Source organism: Branchiostoma belcheri, unplaced genomic scaffold (genome assembly GCF_001625305.1).
Source record: "Branchiostoma belcheri isolate BF01 breed outbred unplaced genomic scaffold, Haploidv18h27 scaffold5, whole genome shotgun sequence".
NCBI lineage: Eukaryota > Metazoa > Chordata > Leptocardii > Amphioxiformes > Branchiostomatidae > Branchiostoma > Branchiostoma belcheri.
Genome location: NW_017804131.1, coordinates 2,659,705 through 2,680,802, shown reverse-complemented (window position 1 = coordinate 2,680,802; position 21,098 = coordinate 2,659,705). Strand labels below are relative to the sequence as shown.

The 21,098-nt window shown below is 42.9% G+C and overlaps 2 protein-coding genes across 2 annotated transcripts in view; both read right to left on the bottom strand.

Annotated features, from left to right (window-relative positions):
• LOC109479647 overlaps positions 1 to 18,144 on the bottom strand; it is a 31,554-nt gene extending 13,410 nt beyond the window's left edge. The window contains exons 1-20 of the mRNA XM_019781633.1: positions 17,898 to 18,144; positions 16,345 to 16,490; positions 15,871 to 16,096; positions 15,085 to 15,270; positions 14,523 to 14,657; positions 14,064 to 14,177; positions 13,612 to 13,800; positions 12,966 to 13,103; positions 12,486 to 12,674; positions 12,113 to 12,247; positions 11,428 to 11,836; positions 10,026 to 10,033; positions 9,638 to 9,819; positions 6,908 to 6,914; positions 6,226 to 6,531; positions 5,294 to 5,482; positions 4,883 to 5,017; positions 4,043 to 4,339; positions 815 to 1,048; positions 230 to 551 (exon numbers count right to left, since the gene is read on the bottom strand). Coding sequence (XP_019637192.1) covers positions 230 to 551; positions 815 to 1,048; positions 4,043 to 4,339; positions 4,883 to 5,017; positions 5,294 to 5,482; positions 6,226 to 6,531; positions 6,908 to 6,914; positions 9,638 to 9,819; positions 10,026 to 10,033; positions 11,428 to 11,836; positions 12,113 to 12,247; positions 12,486 to 12,674; positions 12,966 to 13,103; positions 13,612 to 13,800; positions 14,064 to 14,177; positions 14,523 to 14,657; positions 15,085 to 15,270; positions 15,871 to 16,096; positions 16,345 to 16,490; positions 17,898 to 17,967 — 3,617 coding nt within the window. The 5' untranslated portion in view covers positions 17,968 to 18,144. The remainder of the gene's footprint in view (positions 1 to 229; positions 552 to 814; positions 1,049 to 4,042; positions 4,340 to 4,882; positions 5,018 to 5,293; positions 5,483 to 6,225; positions 6,532 to 6,907; positions 6,915 to 9,637; positions 9,820 to 10,025; positions 10,034 to 11,427; positions 11,837 to 12,112; positions 12,248 to 12,485; positions 12,675 to 12,965; positions 13,104 to 13,611; positions 13,801 to 14,063; positions 14,178 to 14,522; positions 14,658 to 15,084; positions 15,271 to 15,870; positions 16,097 to 16,344; positions 16,491 to 17,897) is intronic.
• A 693-nt stretch (positions 18,145 to 18,837) lies between these two features.
• On the bottom strand, positions 18,838 to 20,793 carry LOC109479803. The gene is made up of 3 exons (XM_019781820.1): positions 20,439 to 20,793; positions 19,982 to 20,296; positions 18,838 to 19,587 (listed from the first exon to the last, which is right to left on the bottom strand). Exons 1-3 carry the CDS (start codon positions 20,497 to 20,499, stop codon positions 19,238 to 19,240), a joined length of 726 nt encoding a protein of 241 aa, XP_019637379.1. The 5' UTR covers positions 20,500 to 20,793; the 3' UTR covers positions 18,838 to 19,237.
• Between the last annotated feature and the right edge of the window lie 305 nt (positions 20,794 to 21,098).

The window sequence follows — 21,098 nt, the reverse complement described above, 5'->3', positions numbered from 1 at the left end:
ACGGCCCAACCCTACCCTACCCTACCCTACCCTACCCTACCCTACCCTACCCTACCCTACCCTACCCTACCCTACCCTACCCTACCCTACCCTACCCTACTCTACCCTACCCTACACTACACTACACTACACTACCCTACCTACTCTACCCTACCCTACTGAATAAACAGATGAGCGAACAAACAGGAGCTATAGAATAGACTGGAAACCAGGCAGGCTATGGACGTACCTCATGAACAGCTCCCGTGGAGCCGTTTGCCAAAGATGTACCGCCCAGGCATTGTTGCTCCCGACGTAGTTGAAGATCGGCCCGGCTTGACCTGTAGGATATATGTGTGCCAGTATGGTGTAGGAGGACCGTACATCCAGCCTGCCGTTGTTGGGGATGTCGATGTAGGAACTTGCCCTCCCGGAAAACAGGAAGGCGCCGCTGGCGTCTCCATTTGGACCTGGTGCTAACTGGGTTCCTCTTGCTACTCCGTCATTTCCGTTTCCTGTTGCGTCTGATGCTCCGTACTGTGAGTTCAATGGCCAGAAACCTACTGCGTCAGCTAAGCAAAAAATGTATGGGGTTCAAATTAGTATATTACGTTTCTATGAGGTAACAATACACACTTGTAGTGTGTAATTGCAGCATTTTATTGATGGCATCTGCAGTAAAGATGGCATTGTGAAATACAGTTTATGCAAATTAGGACAAAATTAACATATCTATGATGGATACTTTAGCAGTTTCTTTCTTCCAAGCCTTTATCAAGTAGGTATTTCTTAACTGTGGTTTGTGCTGTTGATTACATATACAATGTGGACAAACCTGTATTCAGGACACCGGCTCTGTCGTAGAACACATTATCCGGGTCGCTTTTATCCGTTTCTGCGCATGTCTGGGTCTTCGGGAAACATCTTCTGTTGTTCCAAAACATGAAGGAGACGCAGTCAGGGTGATTCGTGCACCGTTCTGCGCATGCGCCCAGGGTGATGCCGTCTCCATATATAGACCAGATGTCGTTCCCAGGGCAGTCTCCCGCACGAACGGTGTACCCGTTGACTGTGGTAAAGAATAATACCTTTATTGTGAAATACCTTTATTGTACATTCATGCCACGACGGGCTAGGTACAGGTCAAGATACTGAGTATGACAGACACATAACAAACGTATATAGAAAATTGGAGACAAAATATGCACTACTTGACTTAGACATACATACATAAGGAACATACAAGGGTACTATACTAGGCTAATACATAGTGTTCTAGTCACTGAGCTAATACAGACAGGTCAACTTCTTCTCGCTTTTTTGTACAGTGGAAAATAATGAGAGGCTGAGTGGAAACGCAAAATACTGAATACAATAAGAGTTGCAAGTGATATATAAACTAGAATCAAACATTAGGCTCAGACCGCCCTCTAGCAAGAGCATACTATAAAAGTCGAAAGTACAATGTACTTGTGTATACATGTACTAGACATATATAACGTTACATCTAACGTCATATACTTTGTATATGATGTGTTTTGTGCTTTGCCAAGTGGGGCAAAAATGTACAATAATATAATGGTCTTCATTCATTATAAACAAGCCGTTCTGTTCGCAAAACGGAGCAAAGGAATGAAAATATGAAAGATAACGTTATATATATATACTGTCGTTTTGAAATGAAGATTAATTATTCAATTTGATAGAATGTGTTATCTTTCATGGCACTGCCTTCACTCAGCGACTACGTTTTAGTCAGTTCTACCCTACCTAGAAATTGGAAGAATGCCGATTAAGTCGCCATGATAGACCCTGCCACGGGGACAATACATACCGCAATGCCTTCCGTGTTATGTTACATTGATAAACATGAAGTCAGGACGCATAAGTTAGAGTTTGATTTATGATTTTTTTCTGATCTATGTGAGTTAACAGGACTCACTTATCTCTTAAGACCAAAGAAGCTTGTTTAATACACAAGATAATTTTCCAAGCTGGTGTTATAAAGTTGTAAATTCCTTGTGTTCTCCTAACGTTACATGTATTGGGCATGGGGCCGAGTGGACTAACTTAACATGACCAAAATTGAAAGTATAGACTGTGAATTTGCTAACTTGAGAAAGGATATAGGCCTCCGTATCATAGTCAAATGGCCTCAAATCTGGTAATTTGGTGCAGACTGGTTTTCATTTTGCGGTATATATTAAACCCCGGATGACTCGGAATGTATCGTCATGATTACAAGTGTCAGAACAAAGATGGCGGCCACTCACCTGCCGGGTAGTCTTGCCCGATCACACCTGTCCCACTCAGGAGGAATAACACCAGTGGTAGGGCCCGCACGGCAACCACAGTCTGACACACACTGTCCTTCATCTCTCCAAAGTAGTAGAAGATGTGAAAAACTTGTCTTTGCCCCCCAACACTTCACATGTTGGAGGGAACGCTCGTCACCGGGGTGTAACTGGTACGGCCGCTATACGGGTTCTTCCGAAATAAAAGGGACGATATCAAGTTTCGTCTCTGTGGCTGACTGACATTTATCGGGCAGGGGTATCGATAACTCTCTGTGACGGTACGTATACCCTAGGTGATAGTACGATGATGTACCTATTTTTTTATTAATAGATTTTATATATGATGTCTTCCCAACAATACGTTAGGATATTCTTTCACCCCCCCCCCCTTCCCGGTTTTGAAATGGTTGTTACCTGCCGGGGTCATCGGGGCAACATTCGGTGTTGAGCCAAATCCTTGAGCTGCCACATACGATATGTCATCGGAGTAAAGAGTTAGAGTTGGGATATCATTGTTCATGGCTAGGTTTAGATTTACGGTTAGGTTTATAGGTTTTGTCCCCCACATCACGACCAACCCCACCCCACCCCTTGTATATTGGAGCCCCAAATAGTGTCGGAGTCATGTATTTTGCAGGATCATGTATCTGGCTTGACACCCGGACATTGACACACTTTGACTGTTTACAAACTCTTGTGCCCGTGTATTAAAACAGCAGAACAGAGTAAAGAATACAGCATGATGACTTACTTTGTATTTCTAAAAGCCCAACATCAGTCTTCCGATGAGTTTGTCCTTGCTGGGACTAAAGAATGCACTGACGTCACATCTCGCACTGAGGTCATGTAAGGGCATAACCAACCCAATGAAGGTAAACAGAAACCCTATAAGCTCAGTGCAAAAACCGGGACAACATTGGCTACTACAGATGCCATTTCAGATAATGTACTATTCAAACATTTTTCAGGCAAACATTTGAAAGACATATATATTTGTAAAAGAGTTGAACATTCTTAAGCTGTTTCTAGACAATTTGAATGTTTGATAGCCAATACGTGCCCCGGAGAAAAATGAAACTAACGCTTCTATCAAAATAGACAAAACTTTATTGACACCACATACAGCCATGATTTTCACAGAGGTATCTTACAAAATACTTTTCGTATCACATGTCTTCACCTTCAATGGAAGGTTTCTGTTGAACTAAAGCAAGCCGCTCAGGTTGAAACTTACAAAACGTGCTCTCCAGTCTATTTTGTATAAAAAAAATCAAATCAAAGCATATAGCACAGCAATCTGCTGATATATAATTTCTCGCACTATTGTGGAATCATTGATCCACAAGAACGTACTTATGATGATTTGCGAAATTCCAGATAATGTCCTGTTATCTAGATCTGTCATGGCAATCTGACAAGTTAAAGTTTGGAAAAGCCAGCATAACTTACTAGTATTGAAAGCAGTGAAGTACTTCAATCAATCAAAGGAAAGTGTGGCACTGAATAGATACTTTTAAATTTTGGCAACATATGTTTAAACCTTGATGTTGTTAAACTTGTTAATCACAGTGTCACTATCCTGCAGGCTATGATCAGTCTGTCTTCCATGCCAATATGATATATATATACATATATGCTGTAGCTAATTGTGCCACCATGAACTTACAAGAAAGCAACATGTCGATCGACAACATACGTGTAAAATCTGTGACGTTTTGAACGTGTTAGTCAGTGTCACTATCAGCAGCCCGTCTGGTCCTCGTTTTAATAGGGGTACGGCGCTGGCTGGTTCGGGAAGCCTTGTGGTGAAGCGTAGGGAGTGGGTTGAGGGTAGCCTGTGGGCTGAGGGTAGCCTGGGCCGGACGAATACATCGGCGGCGGGACGGTTGGTGCAGCCACGGCAAGACTGACGGTTTGTGGCGCAGCTGCTACAGACCCGCTTTTACTACAGGCGGCGCAGCACAAAACACAGGCCAAAACACCTGCGACCACCACCACCACAAGGACTCCGACAACGATGCCGACGATGGCCCCGATGCTCAGCCCCGACGAGACCGAGTCACCTTAGGAAAACAAGTCGAGTACGATGATAATAGATTCGAGATATGATTTTGAATCCATGTCTAGTCACCGTATAAAGCATAACATATAGAAATAGACTGTCAAAAGAGGCACTCGTGGAAACAGTAAATTAATATCAGAAGACAAAAAAGTATTGAGTTACTGGTGATAATAAACTTATAAAAATTTTGTCTAAAGTGGTAGCTTCAAGGATTCTGTCTTTCGACAGTTTCTAAACGACTTATTTTGTTGTTGCTGTTATTCAGCATATTTCTAAAAATCTGTATTTGTCAACTACTTATAGAGCTTATACTAAAGTAACTACTGGCCAGTTTGTTCTTACTCAGATACAAACACATATGGGGACCATGCAGCCCTTTAGAACTCGGTTCTGCATGGCAACATTACGTAACCCAACATCATAAGGTGTCTGCTACAGCACCAGTTACTATGGTGACAGCCGTCTGGTCCAGGTCATTGACCGTATTTATTTGGAGAAGAAGAAGGGGAAGAAGAAACAGTGCAAAAACAATGTATGTCCCTACCCCAGCTGCCACAGACGATACCGACATCCTCACTGTGGATACAGTCCTCAACTCCCCATCCTGGGTACGGGCAGTCGAACAGGCTGCTCTCGTACCCAGAACACTGAAGGTCGTCCATGTAGATGTCCCCCGAGCCTGTGAGTCGTGTACACAATAACGTGTCTGAGTCGTGCACACAAGAACTTGCCTATATTACATGTATAGTACATACATCATTAACATTTTATTTCAAATATTACTAATAATCATGGGCATTTCACACCATACTTTTACAAGACAGACAGAGAGACATGAAGGGAGAGGATGATGATCTCATACTGAATAATGATTTGGAGACAATAAAGTATGATATTGGATATTGGCACCTTGCCCAAAGTCTGAGGTACATGTAGAACTTAAAATCAGTCGTACCTTGTCCAAAGTACGCGTTACTACGGACTCCCGTTGCTCCTGAGTATCCCAGCATCCTACAGGCAACATCGGCGTCACTGGTGTCAAAATTGTCGTCACAGACAGTCCCCCAGGTGTAACTGCCTGATGGGCGAACCTCCAGGCGGCCTTCGTTCGTAGTTGAACCGTCAACCAAACGAAGTCTGTCATCTGCAGTTTTAGACATAAGAAAGCAAAATTGAGCTTCGAGGATGGAGGAGCATGTTATTTCCGCTCTTGAGATAGACCTGAATTCCTGAAAGCATGGTGTTTGTAGAAATGAATGTAATCTGTGTAACGCTATGTCACGTCACGTAGATTGTATTCTATTCTAAGAGAAGCGCTACATATCGCTAGTTTGCAGCCGAACCGAATTCTAAGGTCTATAAGATAATGATTGTTTTATTGCAAATTCATGCCCGAGGGCTAATTGTAGGTACAGAAGAAACAGGCAACTTCACAAGAACTACTATTAAGAAAAAAAAGGACACGCGTTTTTTTTCTCGAAAATGAAAGGTCTGGTGTTTGGGTCGTTAGTCTTTGAGATCCCAATAAACGCTTTCGTTTCAATGTACCTTTGTTGTCATCGTATAAAGCATAACATATAGAAATAGACAGTCGAAAGAGACACTCATAGTAACAGTAAATTACTACCAGAAGACAAAAAGTATTGAGTTACTGGTAACAAGAAACTTATCAAAATTTTATCTAAAATGATAGCTTGAAGGAGTCGGTCTTTCGGCATTTTGTTGACTTCTTTTAACGACTTATATAAACGACCTACTAGTAATTTGTTGTTATTCGGCAGATTTTTAAATCGCTGTTAACAGAACAGAAAATATCTTTTCGTCTTTTAGCTTACATTGCTCACAGGTTGTTTCACACAAAATGAATGTAGAAATGATCTTACTTACTTGTACAAGTACCGGTGACACTCACAAAACTGTCTGCCTGAAAGTAGATGCCGGTGTACACCTCCCATGTGCCGGACGTGTCGTCAGCGTAATAGCTGGTAGCGCCCGGAAGATACAAGTTCACCAAACTACTTCCCACTGTGTGGCCAACATTCCAGGTTGTATCGGATGTGGCGTAGTACAGGTAGTCTCCACGGGAGCTTTGATACACCGGCCGGCCGTCGTAAGTCTGTCCCGTCATAGTGTAGGTTGTCATCAGGTCGGTCTGGTACAAGATGGCCCCAGAAATACGGACTGTCCGGCAACCTTATGGCACAAACATGAAGAAATATTCGTCTTAGTGGCTAGTAACACTGCCGAAAAACTTCCAACAGCCGTCCGTGTTACAATCCTATGTTTTGCGTGGTTTAGTTAAAGGATAAGGGTTCTGATTGCCACCGTTCAAAGTATGTTCTGAAGTAGTTTTCATGGCAATACGCAGATACGACTACATATCAAAAAGCAGGAAAGCTGACAATTTTCTTGTTTGCGTTTCAGCCTTAATGACCAACATATTCCCACATACCTGATTGGAGCGAGTTTTGGAACAAAATCGCAAACACGAGCAGAAACAGATATCGTGCCATCTTAATGTCAGATGCCTACAACGTAGAGCGTGTGCCTTGGAACATCTGATAGGTACCTGGTACCTGTGGGGGAGAAATCCGATCAATCATCAACCCGTCAACAATAAGTTGTGTTGATCGTTACTACCCAACGGCAACTTGACCTGCTTCAATGTCAACTGACCCTTGACCTCTACCTTCTTGCCTTTCAAGTTACAAGAACGAGAAAATCATCTAAAAACTTGATTTTGGACGACCTCATCTCCGTTGTTGTTTATCAACCGCATTGCATTATGTATATTTTTAACGGTGTTGCTCAGTGCAAAGCCAATTGACCACTTTTGGGCACTGAGCTAGCTGTAAGCAGCTGTGTGACATTGCAAGCAGATGACGATCATTGATTCTTGTTACTATAGAAGCCTGTGGGTTGTAATCGAGACGGGCACATGTGTGTGGGAGAGAGTGTGATATCGATCATTTTCAGTCCGGGTAAAGAAACGACTGCTGTAGAAGCACTAGAACTTTGAAACAGACATTTGAACGGTATAATAATGTGAACTGCAGAAAGAGAAGCTAGTGGCGCACCGAAAAGTTCTCAGTGGTTGGACGCCCGTGAAAGATTCTGTATAAGAGGGAAGCTAAAGGGGGAGAAAAGTTCTCTAATCTGAGATAGGAATTGAGTCCATCTTTGGAAAGCTAAGATCTTTTACAATAGCTATAACACAAGCTAGCTATGACCGAAATTTCATCAGTCGACTACCAGGTCAAGGGCTGTGTTTGTAAGTGTCATGTGTTCGATTGTATGATGCACATTGTCATGTGCCTCATATCACTGAAAAGCTTAAATGTGATCATAACTGTTTTTCTATATATGACAATAAAGGGTGCACAAAGTCCACAGACATTCTAAAACATCAAAACAGATAAATCTTTATTGACAAAACTTAAAGCCATTTCTTTGACAAAGATGTTACAAAACTTTTCTCGTATCACCTGTCTTCCCCTACACCGGATGATTTCATTTCTGTTCAAATAAAGAAAACCACTCTTTGAGTATTTAAGGGGACCAAACCTATTGTCTAGTTCCCCATCTTTTCCAGAAAACATTAAATCATGGCACAACACAACAATCTGCTAATATAACTCTGAACTTCACACAAACTTATGGTATGTAACCAATTAATCCACATTAAACAAACTTTTGATAATTTGCAACATTCTCGATAATGTTCTGTTGTCTGCCTTGGCAATCTGTGTCTAGACAAGAGCTTTGAAAATTCTGGCGTTTTTAGCGTGTTATATACACGGAGGTTTACAAAGGAGCCTCCTTGATGTATGTCAGTATGACACAAATTTTGTGCAACAAAATCGAATGTAACAAGTGTGCTTCTTCTATGAACGAAATACATGTATGTACTTTGATTAAAACTTACAAAATCATGCCACTCTGTCCCACGTTGTACGTGCAAAAGATAGGCGTGGCCTAAATCTGGTCAGAATTCTATCGAACACCAGCTAACCTGTTCGGCTGGTGTTCGGGAACGAATTCGTGGGTAGTTCGTGAATGTGTGACAGGGGATTTATGTGATTAACTTGACATGTACAACTTCGTACCGCATATGCCAACATATGGCCATATGAATGTCAACATCACTGTCCAAACACGCAACATTTTTTACTCACACTCACTGCAAAACATAGTTAAAATTTCACAACAAAATGAGGGATCTGTCCCATAACCCGACAACTGCTTAAAGCACAATACTTAGTGGTTGTGATGGAGGGTAACCTAGGATTGGTTGTGGGGGACAGATGGATCCGGCACGGCAGGACTAGACAGGTGTTACAGGACTGGCCCCGCCGGTTTTCTTACAGACGGAGAGGACGATCAGCACAACCGCAGCCAGGACTCCGAATACGATGCCGATGATGGCCCCGGTGCTAAGCTCCAACGAGCTTGTCCCCAACACGATACCTTACGAAAACAACATGTAGGGTACGATGATAATCCATTTGAAATATGATTTTAAACCCATGTTTGTTTAGTCACCGAGTTTTTTTTTGTCTTTTTTTTAACACTGTATATTCAAATCATGGAGACAAGTACAGGTACGAGTACATATACATACACAGCTACTTTTAACAAATTTTTACAGCCATATCCCCAAAATACACGGATCAATCACAAAGACAGACACTTAAGTGTTAGTCACCGAGTTATAAGCATACCATATGGAAAAAGACTGTCGAAAGACTGTGGAAATAGTAAATTGGTGTCAGATGACAAAACGTAGTGAGTTGTTGGTGGGTGCATAAACTCATCAACGGTGGCGCAACGGTTAGAGCGTTGGACTCGGAACCAATAGGTCCCGGGTTCGATACTCGCCCGACGTTGTGCCAATTGGAAAGGCACTTTATACTACTTCCCACCTGTACGGTGGCGCCCACCGAGCCTCTTATGCTAATCTGTCTAAAACAAACTGCGGATTTGCAATTGGTGCGCTAATGTGTCAATATCAGCACCGAGAGCCGTTAAATTTTTTTTTTATTCGGCTGATCTAAAACTCGCATATCCCCTGCGCTATGAATATCTTAGGCAGTCTAACATAGTGGACTTCCATGCGTTAACGGTGCTCACAAATTGCAACAAAATTCACGTAGAAAGTTTTGTACTTACCTGTAGATGTATAGCAAGAGACACTCACACGACTGTCTGCCTGAAAGCTGTTGACGTCAGTGGTCAGATACCAAATGCCGGACGTGTCGTCAGCGTAATAGCTGGTGTCGCCCCGAAGATACATCCCCACCGAAGCACTCCCCACGGTGGGGCCAACATTCCAGGTTGTATCAGATGAGTCGTAGTACAGGTAGTCTCCACGGGAGCTCTGATACACCGGCCGGCCGTCGTGAGTCCGACCCGTCATGGTGTAGGTTGTCATCCGGCTGGTCTGGTACCTGGTGGCCCCAGAAATACGGACTGTCTGGCAACCTAATGGTACAAATTAAAAACATGACGTAGTAATCGTCAACACATTCGTCTTAGTGGCTAGTAACACTACAGAAAAACTCCCAAGATCTCACACTTTCCGTGTTGAAATCCTAATATGATATGGTATGTTTTGTGTGGTTTAGGACTTGAAGGATAACGTTTCTTAATGCCACCGTTCACAGAATGTTCTGAAGTAGTTTTCATACAGATACGACTACATCAAAAAGCATCAAAGCTGACAATTTTCTTGTTTTCGTTTCGGTTTTAAATGACCAACATATTCCACATACCTGATTGAAGCGAGTTTTGGAACAAAGTCACAAACACGAGCAGACAAAGATACCGTGCCATCTTAACGTCAGATGCCAACAGCATAGACCGAGTGCCTTTCCCTTTATGAAACTCCAAAAGGTACCTGGTGCTATGAAAAAAGCAGCATTTTTGTCTGCGTGGGCGAGAAATCTGATCAACCTAGCCACAATAAGTCGTTGGTCGTTACTACCCAACGGCAAGTCAATCACAGATGACCATTGACTTCTACCTTCTTGTCTTTCAAGTTGCAAAAACGAAAGGTTATCTAAAAACAATTTCGGACGACCATATCTCCGTTGTTGTTTATCAATCACATTGCACTATATATAATTATGTATATTTCTAACGGTGCAGCTCAGTGCAAAGCCAATTGACCACATCTAGGCACTGTTCTAGCTGTACGTAGATAGGTGGAACATTTGTCTGACAATGACAATGCCAATAGATGGGGGTGGATGCTTGTTATTATGGAAACGTGTGGATTGTAATCGAGACGGAAGCGTGGGATCAAGTTCTCAGTAGTTGGACGAGTTGAGAGATTTCTTTTCAATAGCGCCCGTGAAAGATTCTGTAGAAGTGGGACAGGGAGGAAGTTCAACTCTGAAAAGCTTATCATTTACAATGGTGTAACACAAGCTGTGATCGTACATTTATTGGAGTACCATGCCAAGGACTGCTTTTGTGTTTCGAAGATAAGGCCGAAATTTCCATGTGTCCGTTTTTATGATGAAAATTGTCAATGAGCTTGGTGTAATTGGGAAGCTTAGATATAATCATGATTGATCTGCTATATATATGACAATGAGGTTTACAGACATTCTAAAACTCGAACCTGAAATTATTTTGCTACCATGAGCTAAGTGCGCTAAGGAACGTGCTTTGCGAGCAAACATACACAAAATAAACACCAGAAATTCTGTTGCAAAATACTCTTTTATTTGCATAAAGATATCTTCAAACAATTGGCACACAATGATTTACAAAGGACTAGTCGTGCTTTTACAGAAGACTGTACAATTTGGCAAAAGACATAGTTGCTTTTCATAAAACTTATGTTATCAATTCTGTACGTCACGGTATCAACATTCTGACATAACGTTGCTGATAAATATAACCATATACATGTATGACATGTACCTTAGGACACAAGTACGTGATATACGTACATCGCATTAAAATGTTAAAGCAGTGCGTTTCTGAATAAAGTTGTTGGGCTACGCCTTTCAAAATGTGTATGCCGATATGTAACGGTTACAAGAAATGAACCAAATTTCAATCTGGCCCTAGAATACGAGCTACTGCATGCCGTATCTAAACGGTTCGGGGGGAGGGGCATACGCCGGATCTTGGGATGAGTACGAATACGGTGCGGGTCCGCTGGAGGGGTAAGGTGTGGTGCCGCTGGGAGGCTGTCTAGGCATGTTCAGAGCAGTGTTGTAGGCAGGAGGGGGAGGGTACTGTTGTGGCGGGGGGTACGGCTGGTGCTGGGGGTTATAAGGCGGGTTTTGTGACACCACGGTAGGGCGGTGGTACGTCGTGGTGGTCACCCTCGCTGTAGGTGGGTTGGGGTTGACTCGGTTGGCAGGCGTGGGGCTTGAGCTGGTCTTCTTGCAGTGGTGGACGATCACCGCCAACAGACCGACACCGACCAGCACACCGATGACGATTCCAGCGATGGCACCGCCACTCAGTTCTACATGTATACCTGTGGAATGTGGTTATTAAGATTACCAATTTTACATTTTATGTGCTGTACGTTTCTTGCCACACGACAGGAACAACAGAAGACGAAAAAAGACAAAATGATTCCCATTTGTCCCATCATCTGATCACTGAAACGTGAAGCAGTGCTTGTATGCTGTCAATCGGACTATCATATTGAACGTAGAATACATATGTGTCTTCTATCTACCAGTCGTCTATCATAATCTCGACTTTAAAATGATTTGCAAACCTAATTTATGAACAAACATGTCCCTACCGGTGCTGGCACAGACGATACCGACATCCTCACTGTGACCACAGTTCTCAACTCCCCAACCTGCGTACGAGCAGTCGAACAGGCTGCTCTCGTACCCAGAGCACTGAAGGTCGTCCATGTAGATGTCCCCCGAGCCTATGAGTCGTGCACACAATAACATGCCTACATTACATGCAAGAAATCATCATTAACATTTCAGATATATTCAGATATTACTAATTGTGGACATTTTACACAATATTTTTAAAAGACAGACAGAGAGACATGAAGGGAGAGAATGATGATCTAGTGAATAATGATTTGGAGACAATGTATGATATTGGAAATAGGCACCTTACCCAAAGTCTGAGGTAGGAGTCAAAAGCAGCCGTACCTTGTCCGAAGTACGCGGAACTACGGACTTCCGTGGCTTCAGAGTATCCCAGCATCCTACAGGCAACATTGGCGTCATTGATCTCAAACTGGTCGTCACAAACTGTCCCCCAGCTGTAACTGCCCAATGGTCGAACCTCCAGGCGGCCTTCATGTGCACCTGAGCCGCCAACCAAACGAAGTCTGGGGTCTATAAGAAAAAAAGGGGCACACATGTTGACACAGTGTTTGATGTTTAGGCTGGTAGTTTTTGGGATCCGACAAAGCGTTCTCTTTTCAATATACCTGTGTTTTGTTGTTTGAATTGTAGTGCATGCTTTGACTAGCCCATGTTGAAGACAAAGCTCACTCAACAAGTTGTGAATGAACAGAGAATGTCGCACGGTCAACATAGAATCGATATCAATCTATATTGGAAATGTGATATCCTGTGATTGTCATCCTAAATATCAGAGAGTGTTCACACTAGAGCTATTCTTACCTTCACCACTTCCACAGACGACACCGACATCCTCACTGTGACCACAGTTCTCAACTCCCCAACCTGCGTACGAGCAGTCGAACAGGCTGCTCTCGTACCCAGAACACTGAAGATCGTCCATGTAGATGTTCCCCGACCCTTTAAGTGTTGTAGAGAAAGTACATTGTGACGGTATTTCAAGACATGTGTTTCCAGTTCGCCAGTAGCCCGATTTTACTGCAGTATTGCTATGACGAGTACGTCAGCCATGAACAAGCAACTCGAAAAGGGCAGTGTACTCAACTTGCCTTCTATGTAAACATCTCTATCCATCGTATCGTTTATTATGTGAGGTAACGCCGATGAGTTGATTGCAAGGATAGAAAAGTGAATGGTTATATAGTGACGGTGAGCTGGGCAGCATATGATACTCTCCAAGCAGAGGTTTATGGTGGAAGATCGTTTGCTTTTTATATGGTCTGTTTTTTTTTTGTCTCTACCACCATCAACAGACAAAAAAACAGACCATATATAAAAAGCAAACGATCTTCCACCATAAACCTCTGCTTGGAGAGTAAGCATATGATACAAAGCCTGGTGACATGAAAATGCGACGGCATCGTGTTCTTTACCACTATATATCGCATACGGATAACGTTAAACATACCTTGCCCGAAGTGTGCGGACCCAAAGAATTCAACAGCACGAGAGTATCCCATCGATCTGCAGGCGACATTGGCGTCGTTCGTGTCAAACTGGTCGTCACAAACCGTCCCCCAGTCGAAACTGTCCACAGGTCGGACCTCCAGGCGGCCTTCATCTGAAGTTGAGCCACCAACTAACCGAAATCTGCTGGCTGTACGGTGGACAGAGAGAGAGAGAGAGAGAGAGAGAGAGAGAGAGAGAGAGAGAGAGAGAGAGAGAGAATTGTGTTAATTGATTGGATGACATCATTCTGTATTTTCAGCTTTTAAACACACTCGTAATGTCACACTTTTGGGCACCTTCACTTCCTGAAAGGCACTTATTTGCAATATGGCGAAGGATGGACTTTCTAAGGAAATTACCAAAAAGTTGACTTCTTGTATCGTCCTAATGTCATATAATGCAGCTACATACCGCAGTGTTCGTCACTTTGGTCGCCACAGTTATAGACGCCGTCACACTCCAGAGCCGAGGAGATGCAGTACCCGTCATTACAGAGGAATCCGCTGCAACTCGATGGCGTTGTACCTGTGGTGGTGAAGAAACTGGTCTAAATACATGGAAATCATCAAATACATCAAAATACCATTTATTTACATATGAAGACTAGTAGTGCCGGTTCAACTTGGAGTGGTGCAGGAATTTTTTAATTCTACATGCACATAACATGCACAAGTCCAGGTACATGAACATTTGCAGGGTTTTGTATACTGTTGAATTGATTTTTTTTAACTATCACATTGACACCATTGACACTATCACATTGACACCAGCATTTGGATTAGTACATCACTTGTCTTCGTTTGATATATGTTGTCAACAGATGCATTCTTCATGTTACATGATAATCTTACGTAAATCCTCATAACTTACGTGGCAGTTGACAAACAACACCGACGTCTTCACCATGTCCACAGTTATGCACTCCCCACCCTGAGTAAGGGCAGTCACGCAATTTGCTCTCGGTCCCAGTGCAAGCAACGTCATCCATGTAAATGTTGCCCGAACCTGAAATAAAGCAGCACGTGGTTAACGTAAATAGAACGACTATTTCATGACCTTGGCGCCACAACACCCGAGATGAAACTCTATTTAGCCCGCCCTGAATCTTGTAGTATAGGTATTAAATGGAAGAAATATTAGGTTAGTACAATGATGCTGATTCACATGTGTACTCTACTAAAAAATTAGCCTGGTATCCAGTCTATTGTGGTTTGGCAGGTTGTCATAGTTTTCCTGGCCCAGTACAACGGACCGTCCGGTAGAAGTGTTACGCCTGTGATTAGCCCCAGCACAATATATATCGCGGTGGGTCTGATTAACTCCCGTCGTAAACCTAGCTGAGGCGGGCGGGGAAGAGCTTAAGCAGCCCCGAAGAAAATCCTTCCCAACCGCGACAAGGTTACAGTACCATGAATGTATGTAGAGAATTTACCTTGACCGAAATGTGCGGAAGAACGGACGTCTGAAGCGCCGGAGTAGCCGAGTGATCTGCAGACCACGCCTGCATCGGTCATGTCAAAACCGTCGTCACAGACTGTGCCCCAGTCGCCGCCATACGTCAGCCTCACCTCCACACGCCCTTCGTTGGTGGTTGAACCGTCGACGAGTCGAACATGGTCTGTACAAAAGCAGGGGATCTGTTTGAATGTCCGCAACATGTAAGACAGAAAAGAAACACAGAAAAGACGACTTGCCCCATGTTATCTTAAATCATGTGAAACCTAATACAAAGATTAACTTGTGTTTTGAACTGCCTTACTGCTTCCTAGCCTGGGTACCCTCCGGATTTTCGCTACGCAACGCTCGAAAAATCACGTCTGGGACTAGCCTGGGTACCATCCGGATTTTCGCTACGCAACGCTCGAAAAAAATTTTCGAGCGTTGCGTGGCGCAAATCCAGATGGTACCCAGGCTAACTGCTTCCTGTCGTTGTCGCTTTACAGGAGAGGTCTTTTATATACATTCACATACCACATGCATTTCTGGCCAAGAATTCCTGATATCTTTCTTACACCTACCTTCCTCTTAACTACATGACAGGACAAATAAGTGGATAAAAATGACAAGTTGACTATCCGCATACCCTAACCCGCCTACTAGCCCGCTCGAAAACCTCTGTCAATATACATAAACGCAACACTGTCAAAATAGCGGACAAACACAGCTAGCTGATACATGTATACATCTGATAAAAAGTAATTTTGAATTACAAATTTACCTGACGTCGTAGGGGTGAACTCCGTACGTGTGTACAACAACTGAAACGCTCCACCTACACTCGAATCCGAGACCAGCCGTAAGGTGATGATGTCGCCGGTGGAGTAGAATGTGCCGGGGATGTTGTTGTTGTTCACGAAATCGCTTGAAGGGGAAGATGGTGTGCTGTAGTACGCTCCATTGTAGATAAAAAGGTGGTCGGAGTTCTCGATATTAACTTGAGGGAACTGCATCGTAAGATTAAAAGCAAAAACATAAGTGATTCAGTATTAGGATTTCAAATTCCTAAATCTTATGGGTTACTTTAATATCAAAACTTCACAGTACCTCAAACGAGAAGATGAAAAAACCATACTGTATGAATTCCACCTATTTAACAACACGTGTAATATCCTTTGCAGAAGTTTGTTATCAGACTTGATTTTTCAAATGACATGCGAGTTGACATTCATTGAAGTAACTACTCGGGCATTACCTGCAGAGATATGACGCCACCAGGGTTGGAATTTTGGAAGACCACCGTGCAGTCTTCGTTGTTGCCATAGTTTCCAGACGAGCTCCATGAGATGTAGCCGGAGTCAGACAGGTAGATGGACGACCCACATCTGCCTGACATGTACACTGTGGAACACAATAACATCGATATCCATGACATGTTGAGAAAAAGGTTAGATGAATAAGGTATAGCCTACAAATAGCCAGGAGATTTCAGCCGGAATCAGACAGAAGAAAGAACGACTCATGGTCGCCGGACGTCACAGACACTATATAACCAACCCAGCACAAACGACATGTGTGATGGAAGTGAAATCACATCTCAATATAACGTTTACTTTATAAACAGCCATTATTCAAGACGGTCTTCTCATCCAAGAAGCGTATACTAGACGTGGATATTAATGTTGACCTCATTTGTAGCAAAGAGTGGGGGAGGGGAGCAGACACTCCGCCTTCGTTGACTATGTTTTTTCTGTAAGGCCATGTTGATTTGATTATATGGATGACATCCTCCGGGAGCCCCAAAACTGATGCGCGCGTGCGAATAAAAGAAAAGTTTTGCAAAAAAAAAGTTGTTTTCAGTATGAAATCTACGTGGTCATAAGGGTTGAACAAATGGGACAGAATATGGTTTGGCGAATAATCTAATCATCAAGTTCATTTCCTTACAATTTCGTCTATTTCGTTTGATTTTGGAATTCTACGACATTGGTATAGTTTTTACTTATTTTTTTTGTAACTTACGGTATATTTTTGCTCATTTTGCAACTGTTTTGTACGATTTACAGTATGGTTGAAAACTTTTTTTTTGGAAACGGAGTGAGTTATACATGTAGTCAACTGTCATTATACTCACATGTGTATGAGAATTAACACTAATCTCAAACGACGAGTCCTCGTATTTAAAAATGCTTATAATTTTCAAGTTCAAAATTGTCAAAATCCTTTGATATGGAATTTACCCACCTTAGTCTAAAAAGATGATGTCCAACATAGTTTTAGTTTGTTTGGATACAGATAAGGACCAGAACCTGAACAATTTTAGGTACAAGTAAAGATCACTATACATGTATATAGTTGCACTTACGTCTAGATCTGTTCTGCTTTAAATCATTGTATTAACGAGTACTTTTGCCATATACCGGAAGAACGTTAATAGATGGAACTAGAAAACTCGATATACATGTATGTAGCAACTAACCTGTCGATTTTCTAACCTCTAACTTGCCAGTACGATTCTGACCAACCGATGACATCTCTGGTTGAGTCACGGACAGGAATGTTACCAGGAGCCCTCCCCACCAAAATAAATGAAATTTCGATATAAGTATACACACCCATTCCTTATTACCGAGACGTACACAAGCTATGACAGAATTTTTCCGACATCCCAGTTCACCGCAAAGTGGCTAATTTGAGGAAAACAGATCTTGATTTTAGGATAAAGATGTTTCAGAAAGCAGTACACTGTATGTGCCGTCACGGTCCATCCGTGAGGCTGTTGTCAGAACAAAGATGGCGGCTACTCACCTGTCTGATAGTCGTACCCAAGCACACCTGTCCCACACAGGAGTAACGGCACCAGGAGCGGGGCCCACATGGCGAAGTGTACCTTAACTCTCCTCCTCGGGACTTAAAAGTATTAGATTATGTGACAACGCCGTCTTAAACGTCCAAATCTCACATCTTGAGGCGTCATTGTGGACACGACTGTTCTACAGGTCATAAAAAAAGGAGCCGGTATCGGGTGTCTTCTCCTTGACAAACGAGACAAAGGGGCAGGGGTATCGATGTCTACACCCCCACGGTGAAATGGTTGGCCCCTGTCACACATCACCATGCCAACAGCGCGCAACACCGACGCACCTTTCGTTCCTTGTGACGTCTTGTCACTCTCTACAGAGGATATGTTTACATACTAGTACGGTGAGGTCACTTAAGCTGTGGGTCGTCACACGATTTTGACGACGTAGGACCAACCACCGACAATGCTACGACTGCCTATTTGCGTAACAAGACAGCTGAACTTGCAGGGCGCCTTTAGGCATGACAGGCGAACTTGATATATATTCTTTTAATTATACAAGTCTCGAACAGAGAATGACTCAGCACTGATTATGAGTTGTTGTTTTTTTGCGTTCTACTGCACCCGTTGTTTACCTCGGCAGTCAATATCAACATTGTATAGATAGAACTTTATTGCACAATTGCACATGGTACAATGCATGGCAAACTACATAAGGAAACAAACAATAAAATAAATGTGTTGAATAAGACCTAATGTCGAATAGAACCTAACATATCTTAATTACTCAAACAATAAGGGCTAGCACACGTCTTTAATAAAGTGTTTACAATCGAGTGGGCTAATCACAGTTTTCGGTATTTTTTTCTAATAACAATGTTTGATAGTCTATACGTGTCCTGTAGAAAAATGAATAACTGCAAAAATAACGCTTTTGTCGAAACAGACAAAAATTTATTGACACCACATACAGCCATAATTTTCACAAAGGTAACTTACAAAATACTTTTCGTATCACATGTCTTCACCTTCAACGGAAGGTTTCTGTTGAAATAAAGCAAGCAGCTCAAGTCGAAAATGTACAAAATGTGCTGTCTAGTTCTCTATTCTGTCTAAAAGCATGAACTTCACGCACCTTTATGGAATGTAGCCATTTGATCCACACGCAAGTAGTTATGATAATTTGCGAAATTTTATGTCCTGTTATCTGCCCTGGCAATCTGATAAACTTTAGCTAAAATGGCAGCATGAACCCATGAACTTACTTGTATGGAAGAAACTAACATTTCAAGCAAAGGAAAGTGTGCCGCTGAACAGATTTCAGCTTTTGACTGCTTGAAAACTGTCATGTTGTTGAACTTTGTTGATCATCAGTGTCATTATTTTTGTTGATGCGAACCAAACCGACGATCAACACTGTGTCTGATGGACCACGGCTGCCCTGAGAAGTGTCGCCAGGGGGTGGAGGGTGGCCTGTGGGTGGAGGGTAGCCTGGGCCTGAATACATCGGTGGTGGGTCGGATGGTGCAGGTACAGCATGACTGACGTTTTGTGGTGCAGATGCTACAGCCCCGCCTTTCTTACAGGCGGCGCAGCACAAAACACAGCACAGAACACCTACGACCACCACCACCAACGCAAAGACTCCGACAACGATACCGACGATGGCCCCGGTGCTCAGCCCCGACGTGTCAACTTAGGAAAACAAGAAATCGGGTACGATGATAATCGATTCGAGATATTTTGAATATCCATGTTGAGTCAAGGTATACAGCGTAGCATATACGATATAGAAATAGCTACAGATGGTCGAAAGAGGAACGCATGGTATCACAGGACAAAAAAAGTATTGAGTTACTGGGTACAATAAACTAATTTTTTTTCCAAATTGGTAGCTTCAAACATTAAGATTCTGTCTTGCTGCAGTTTCTAAAATGATTTTGTTGTTGTTGTTGTTGCTATTCGGCAGATTTGTAAAACTCTCATTTGTCAACGCTGTTAACAGAACAGAGCACATCTTCGTGTTGTTTAGCTTACATTGCTCACAAGAGGTTTCACAGTAAATTAATGTAGAAATGATCTTACTTACCTGTACCTGTCGAACAAGTACCCGTGACACTCACACCACTGTCTGCCTGAAAGCCACTGCCAGCGGAAAGATACCATGTGCCGGACGTGTCGTCAGCGTAGTAGCTGGTGTCGCCCCGAAGATACATCCCCACCGTAGTACTCCCCACGGTGCTGCCAACATTCCAGGTTGAATCGGATGTGGCGTAGTACAGGTAGTCTCCACGGGAGCTCTGATACACCGGCCGGCCGTCGTGATTCTGTCCCGTCATGGTGTAGGTTGTCATCCGGCTGGTCTGGTGCGTTGTGGACCCAGAAATACGGACTGTCTGGCAACCTAAAATAATGGCAAAACATGGCGTAGTAATGGTCAACACACTCGTCTTACTGACGGCTAGTAACACAACCGAAAACACTCGAAAAACACAACAGTTTTCTTGTTAGGGGTTCAGTCTTAATAACCAACACATTCCACATACCTGATTGGAGCGAGTTGTGGAACAAAGTCGCAAACACGAGCAGAATCAGATACCGTGCCATCTTAACGTCAGGTGTCTACAACGTAGAGCGTGTGCTTATGCCTTCTTGAAACTCCGAAAGGTACCTTCTGTTACATAATGAACTGTCTCTGTGGGGCCCGGGAGAAATCCAATCAACCATAGGCTTTGTGTCGTTACTAACCAACGGCAAGTTGACCTGCGTCGGTGTCAACTGACCCTTGACTTCTACCTTCTTGCCTTTCAAGTTGCAAGAGCGAGAAATTTGTCTAAAAACTTAATTTCGGTCGACCTCACCTCCATTGTTGTTTATCAATCACATTGCATTATGTATATCCGTAGCTGTGTTGCTCATTGCAAAGCCAATTGACCACTTCTAGGCACTGAACTAGCTATAGGTAGGTGCGACCAAGGACATGTCCTTGGTGTGACAGTTGTGTGACTATGCCAGAAGATGGCGGTGACGTGTACAGTGTGTGTGGATTGTAATCGAGACGGAAGCGTGGGAGGGCGTTAATTCGATCACGTTCTCAGTTGTTGGACGAGTTGAGAGATTTCTTTTTGAATAGCGCCCATGAAAGATTCTGTAGAAGTGGGACAGGGAGGAAGTCCAACTCTGAAAAGTTTGGTATAACCATCTTT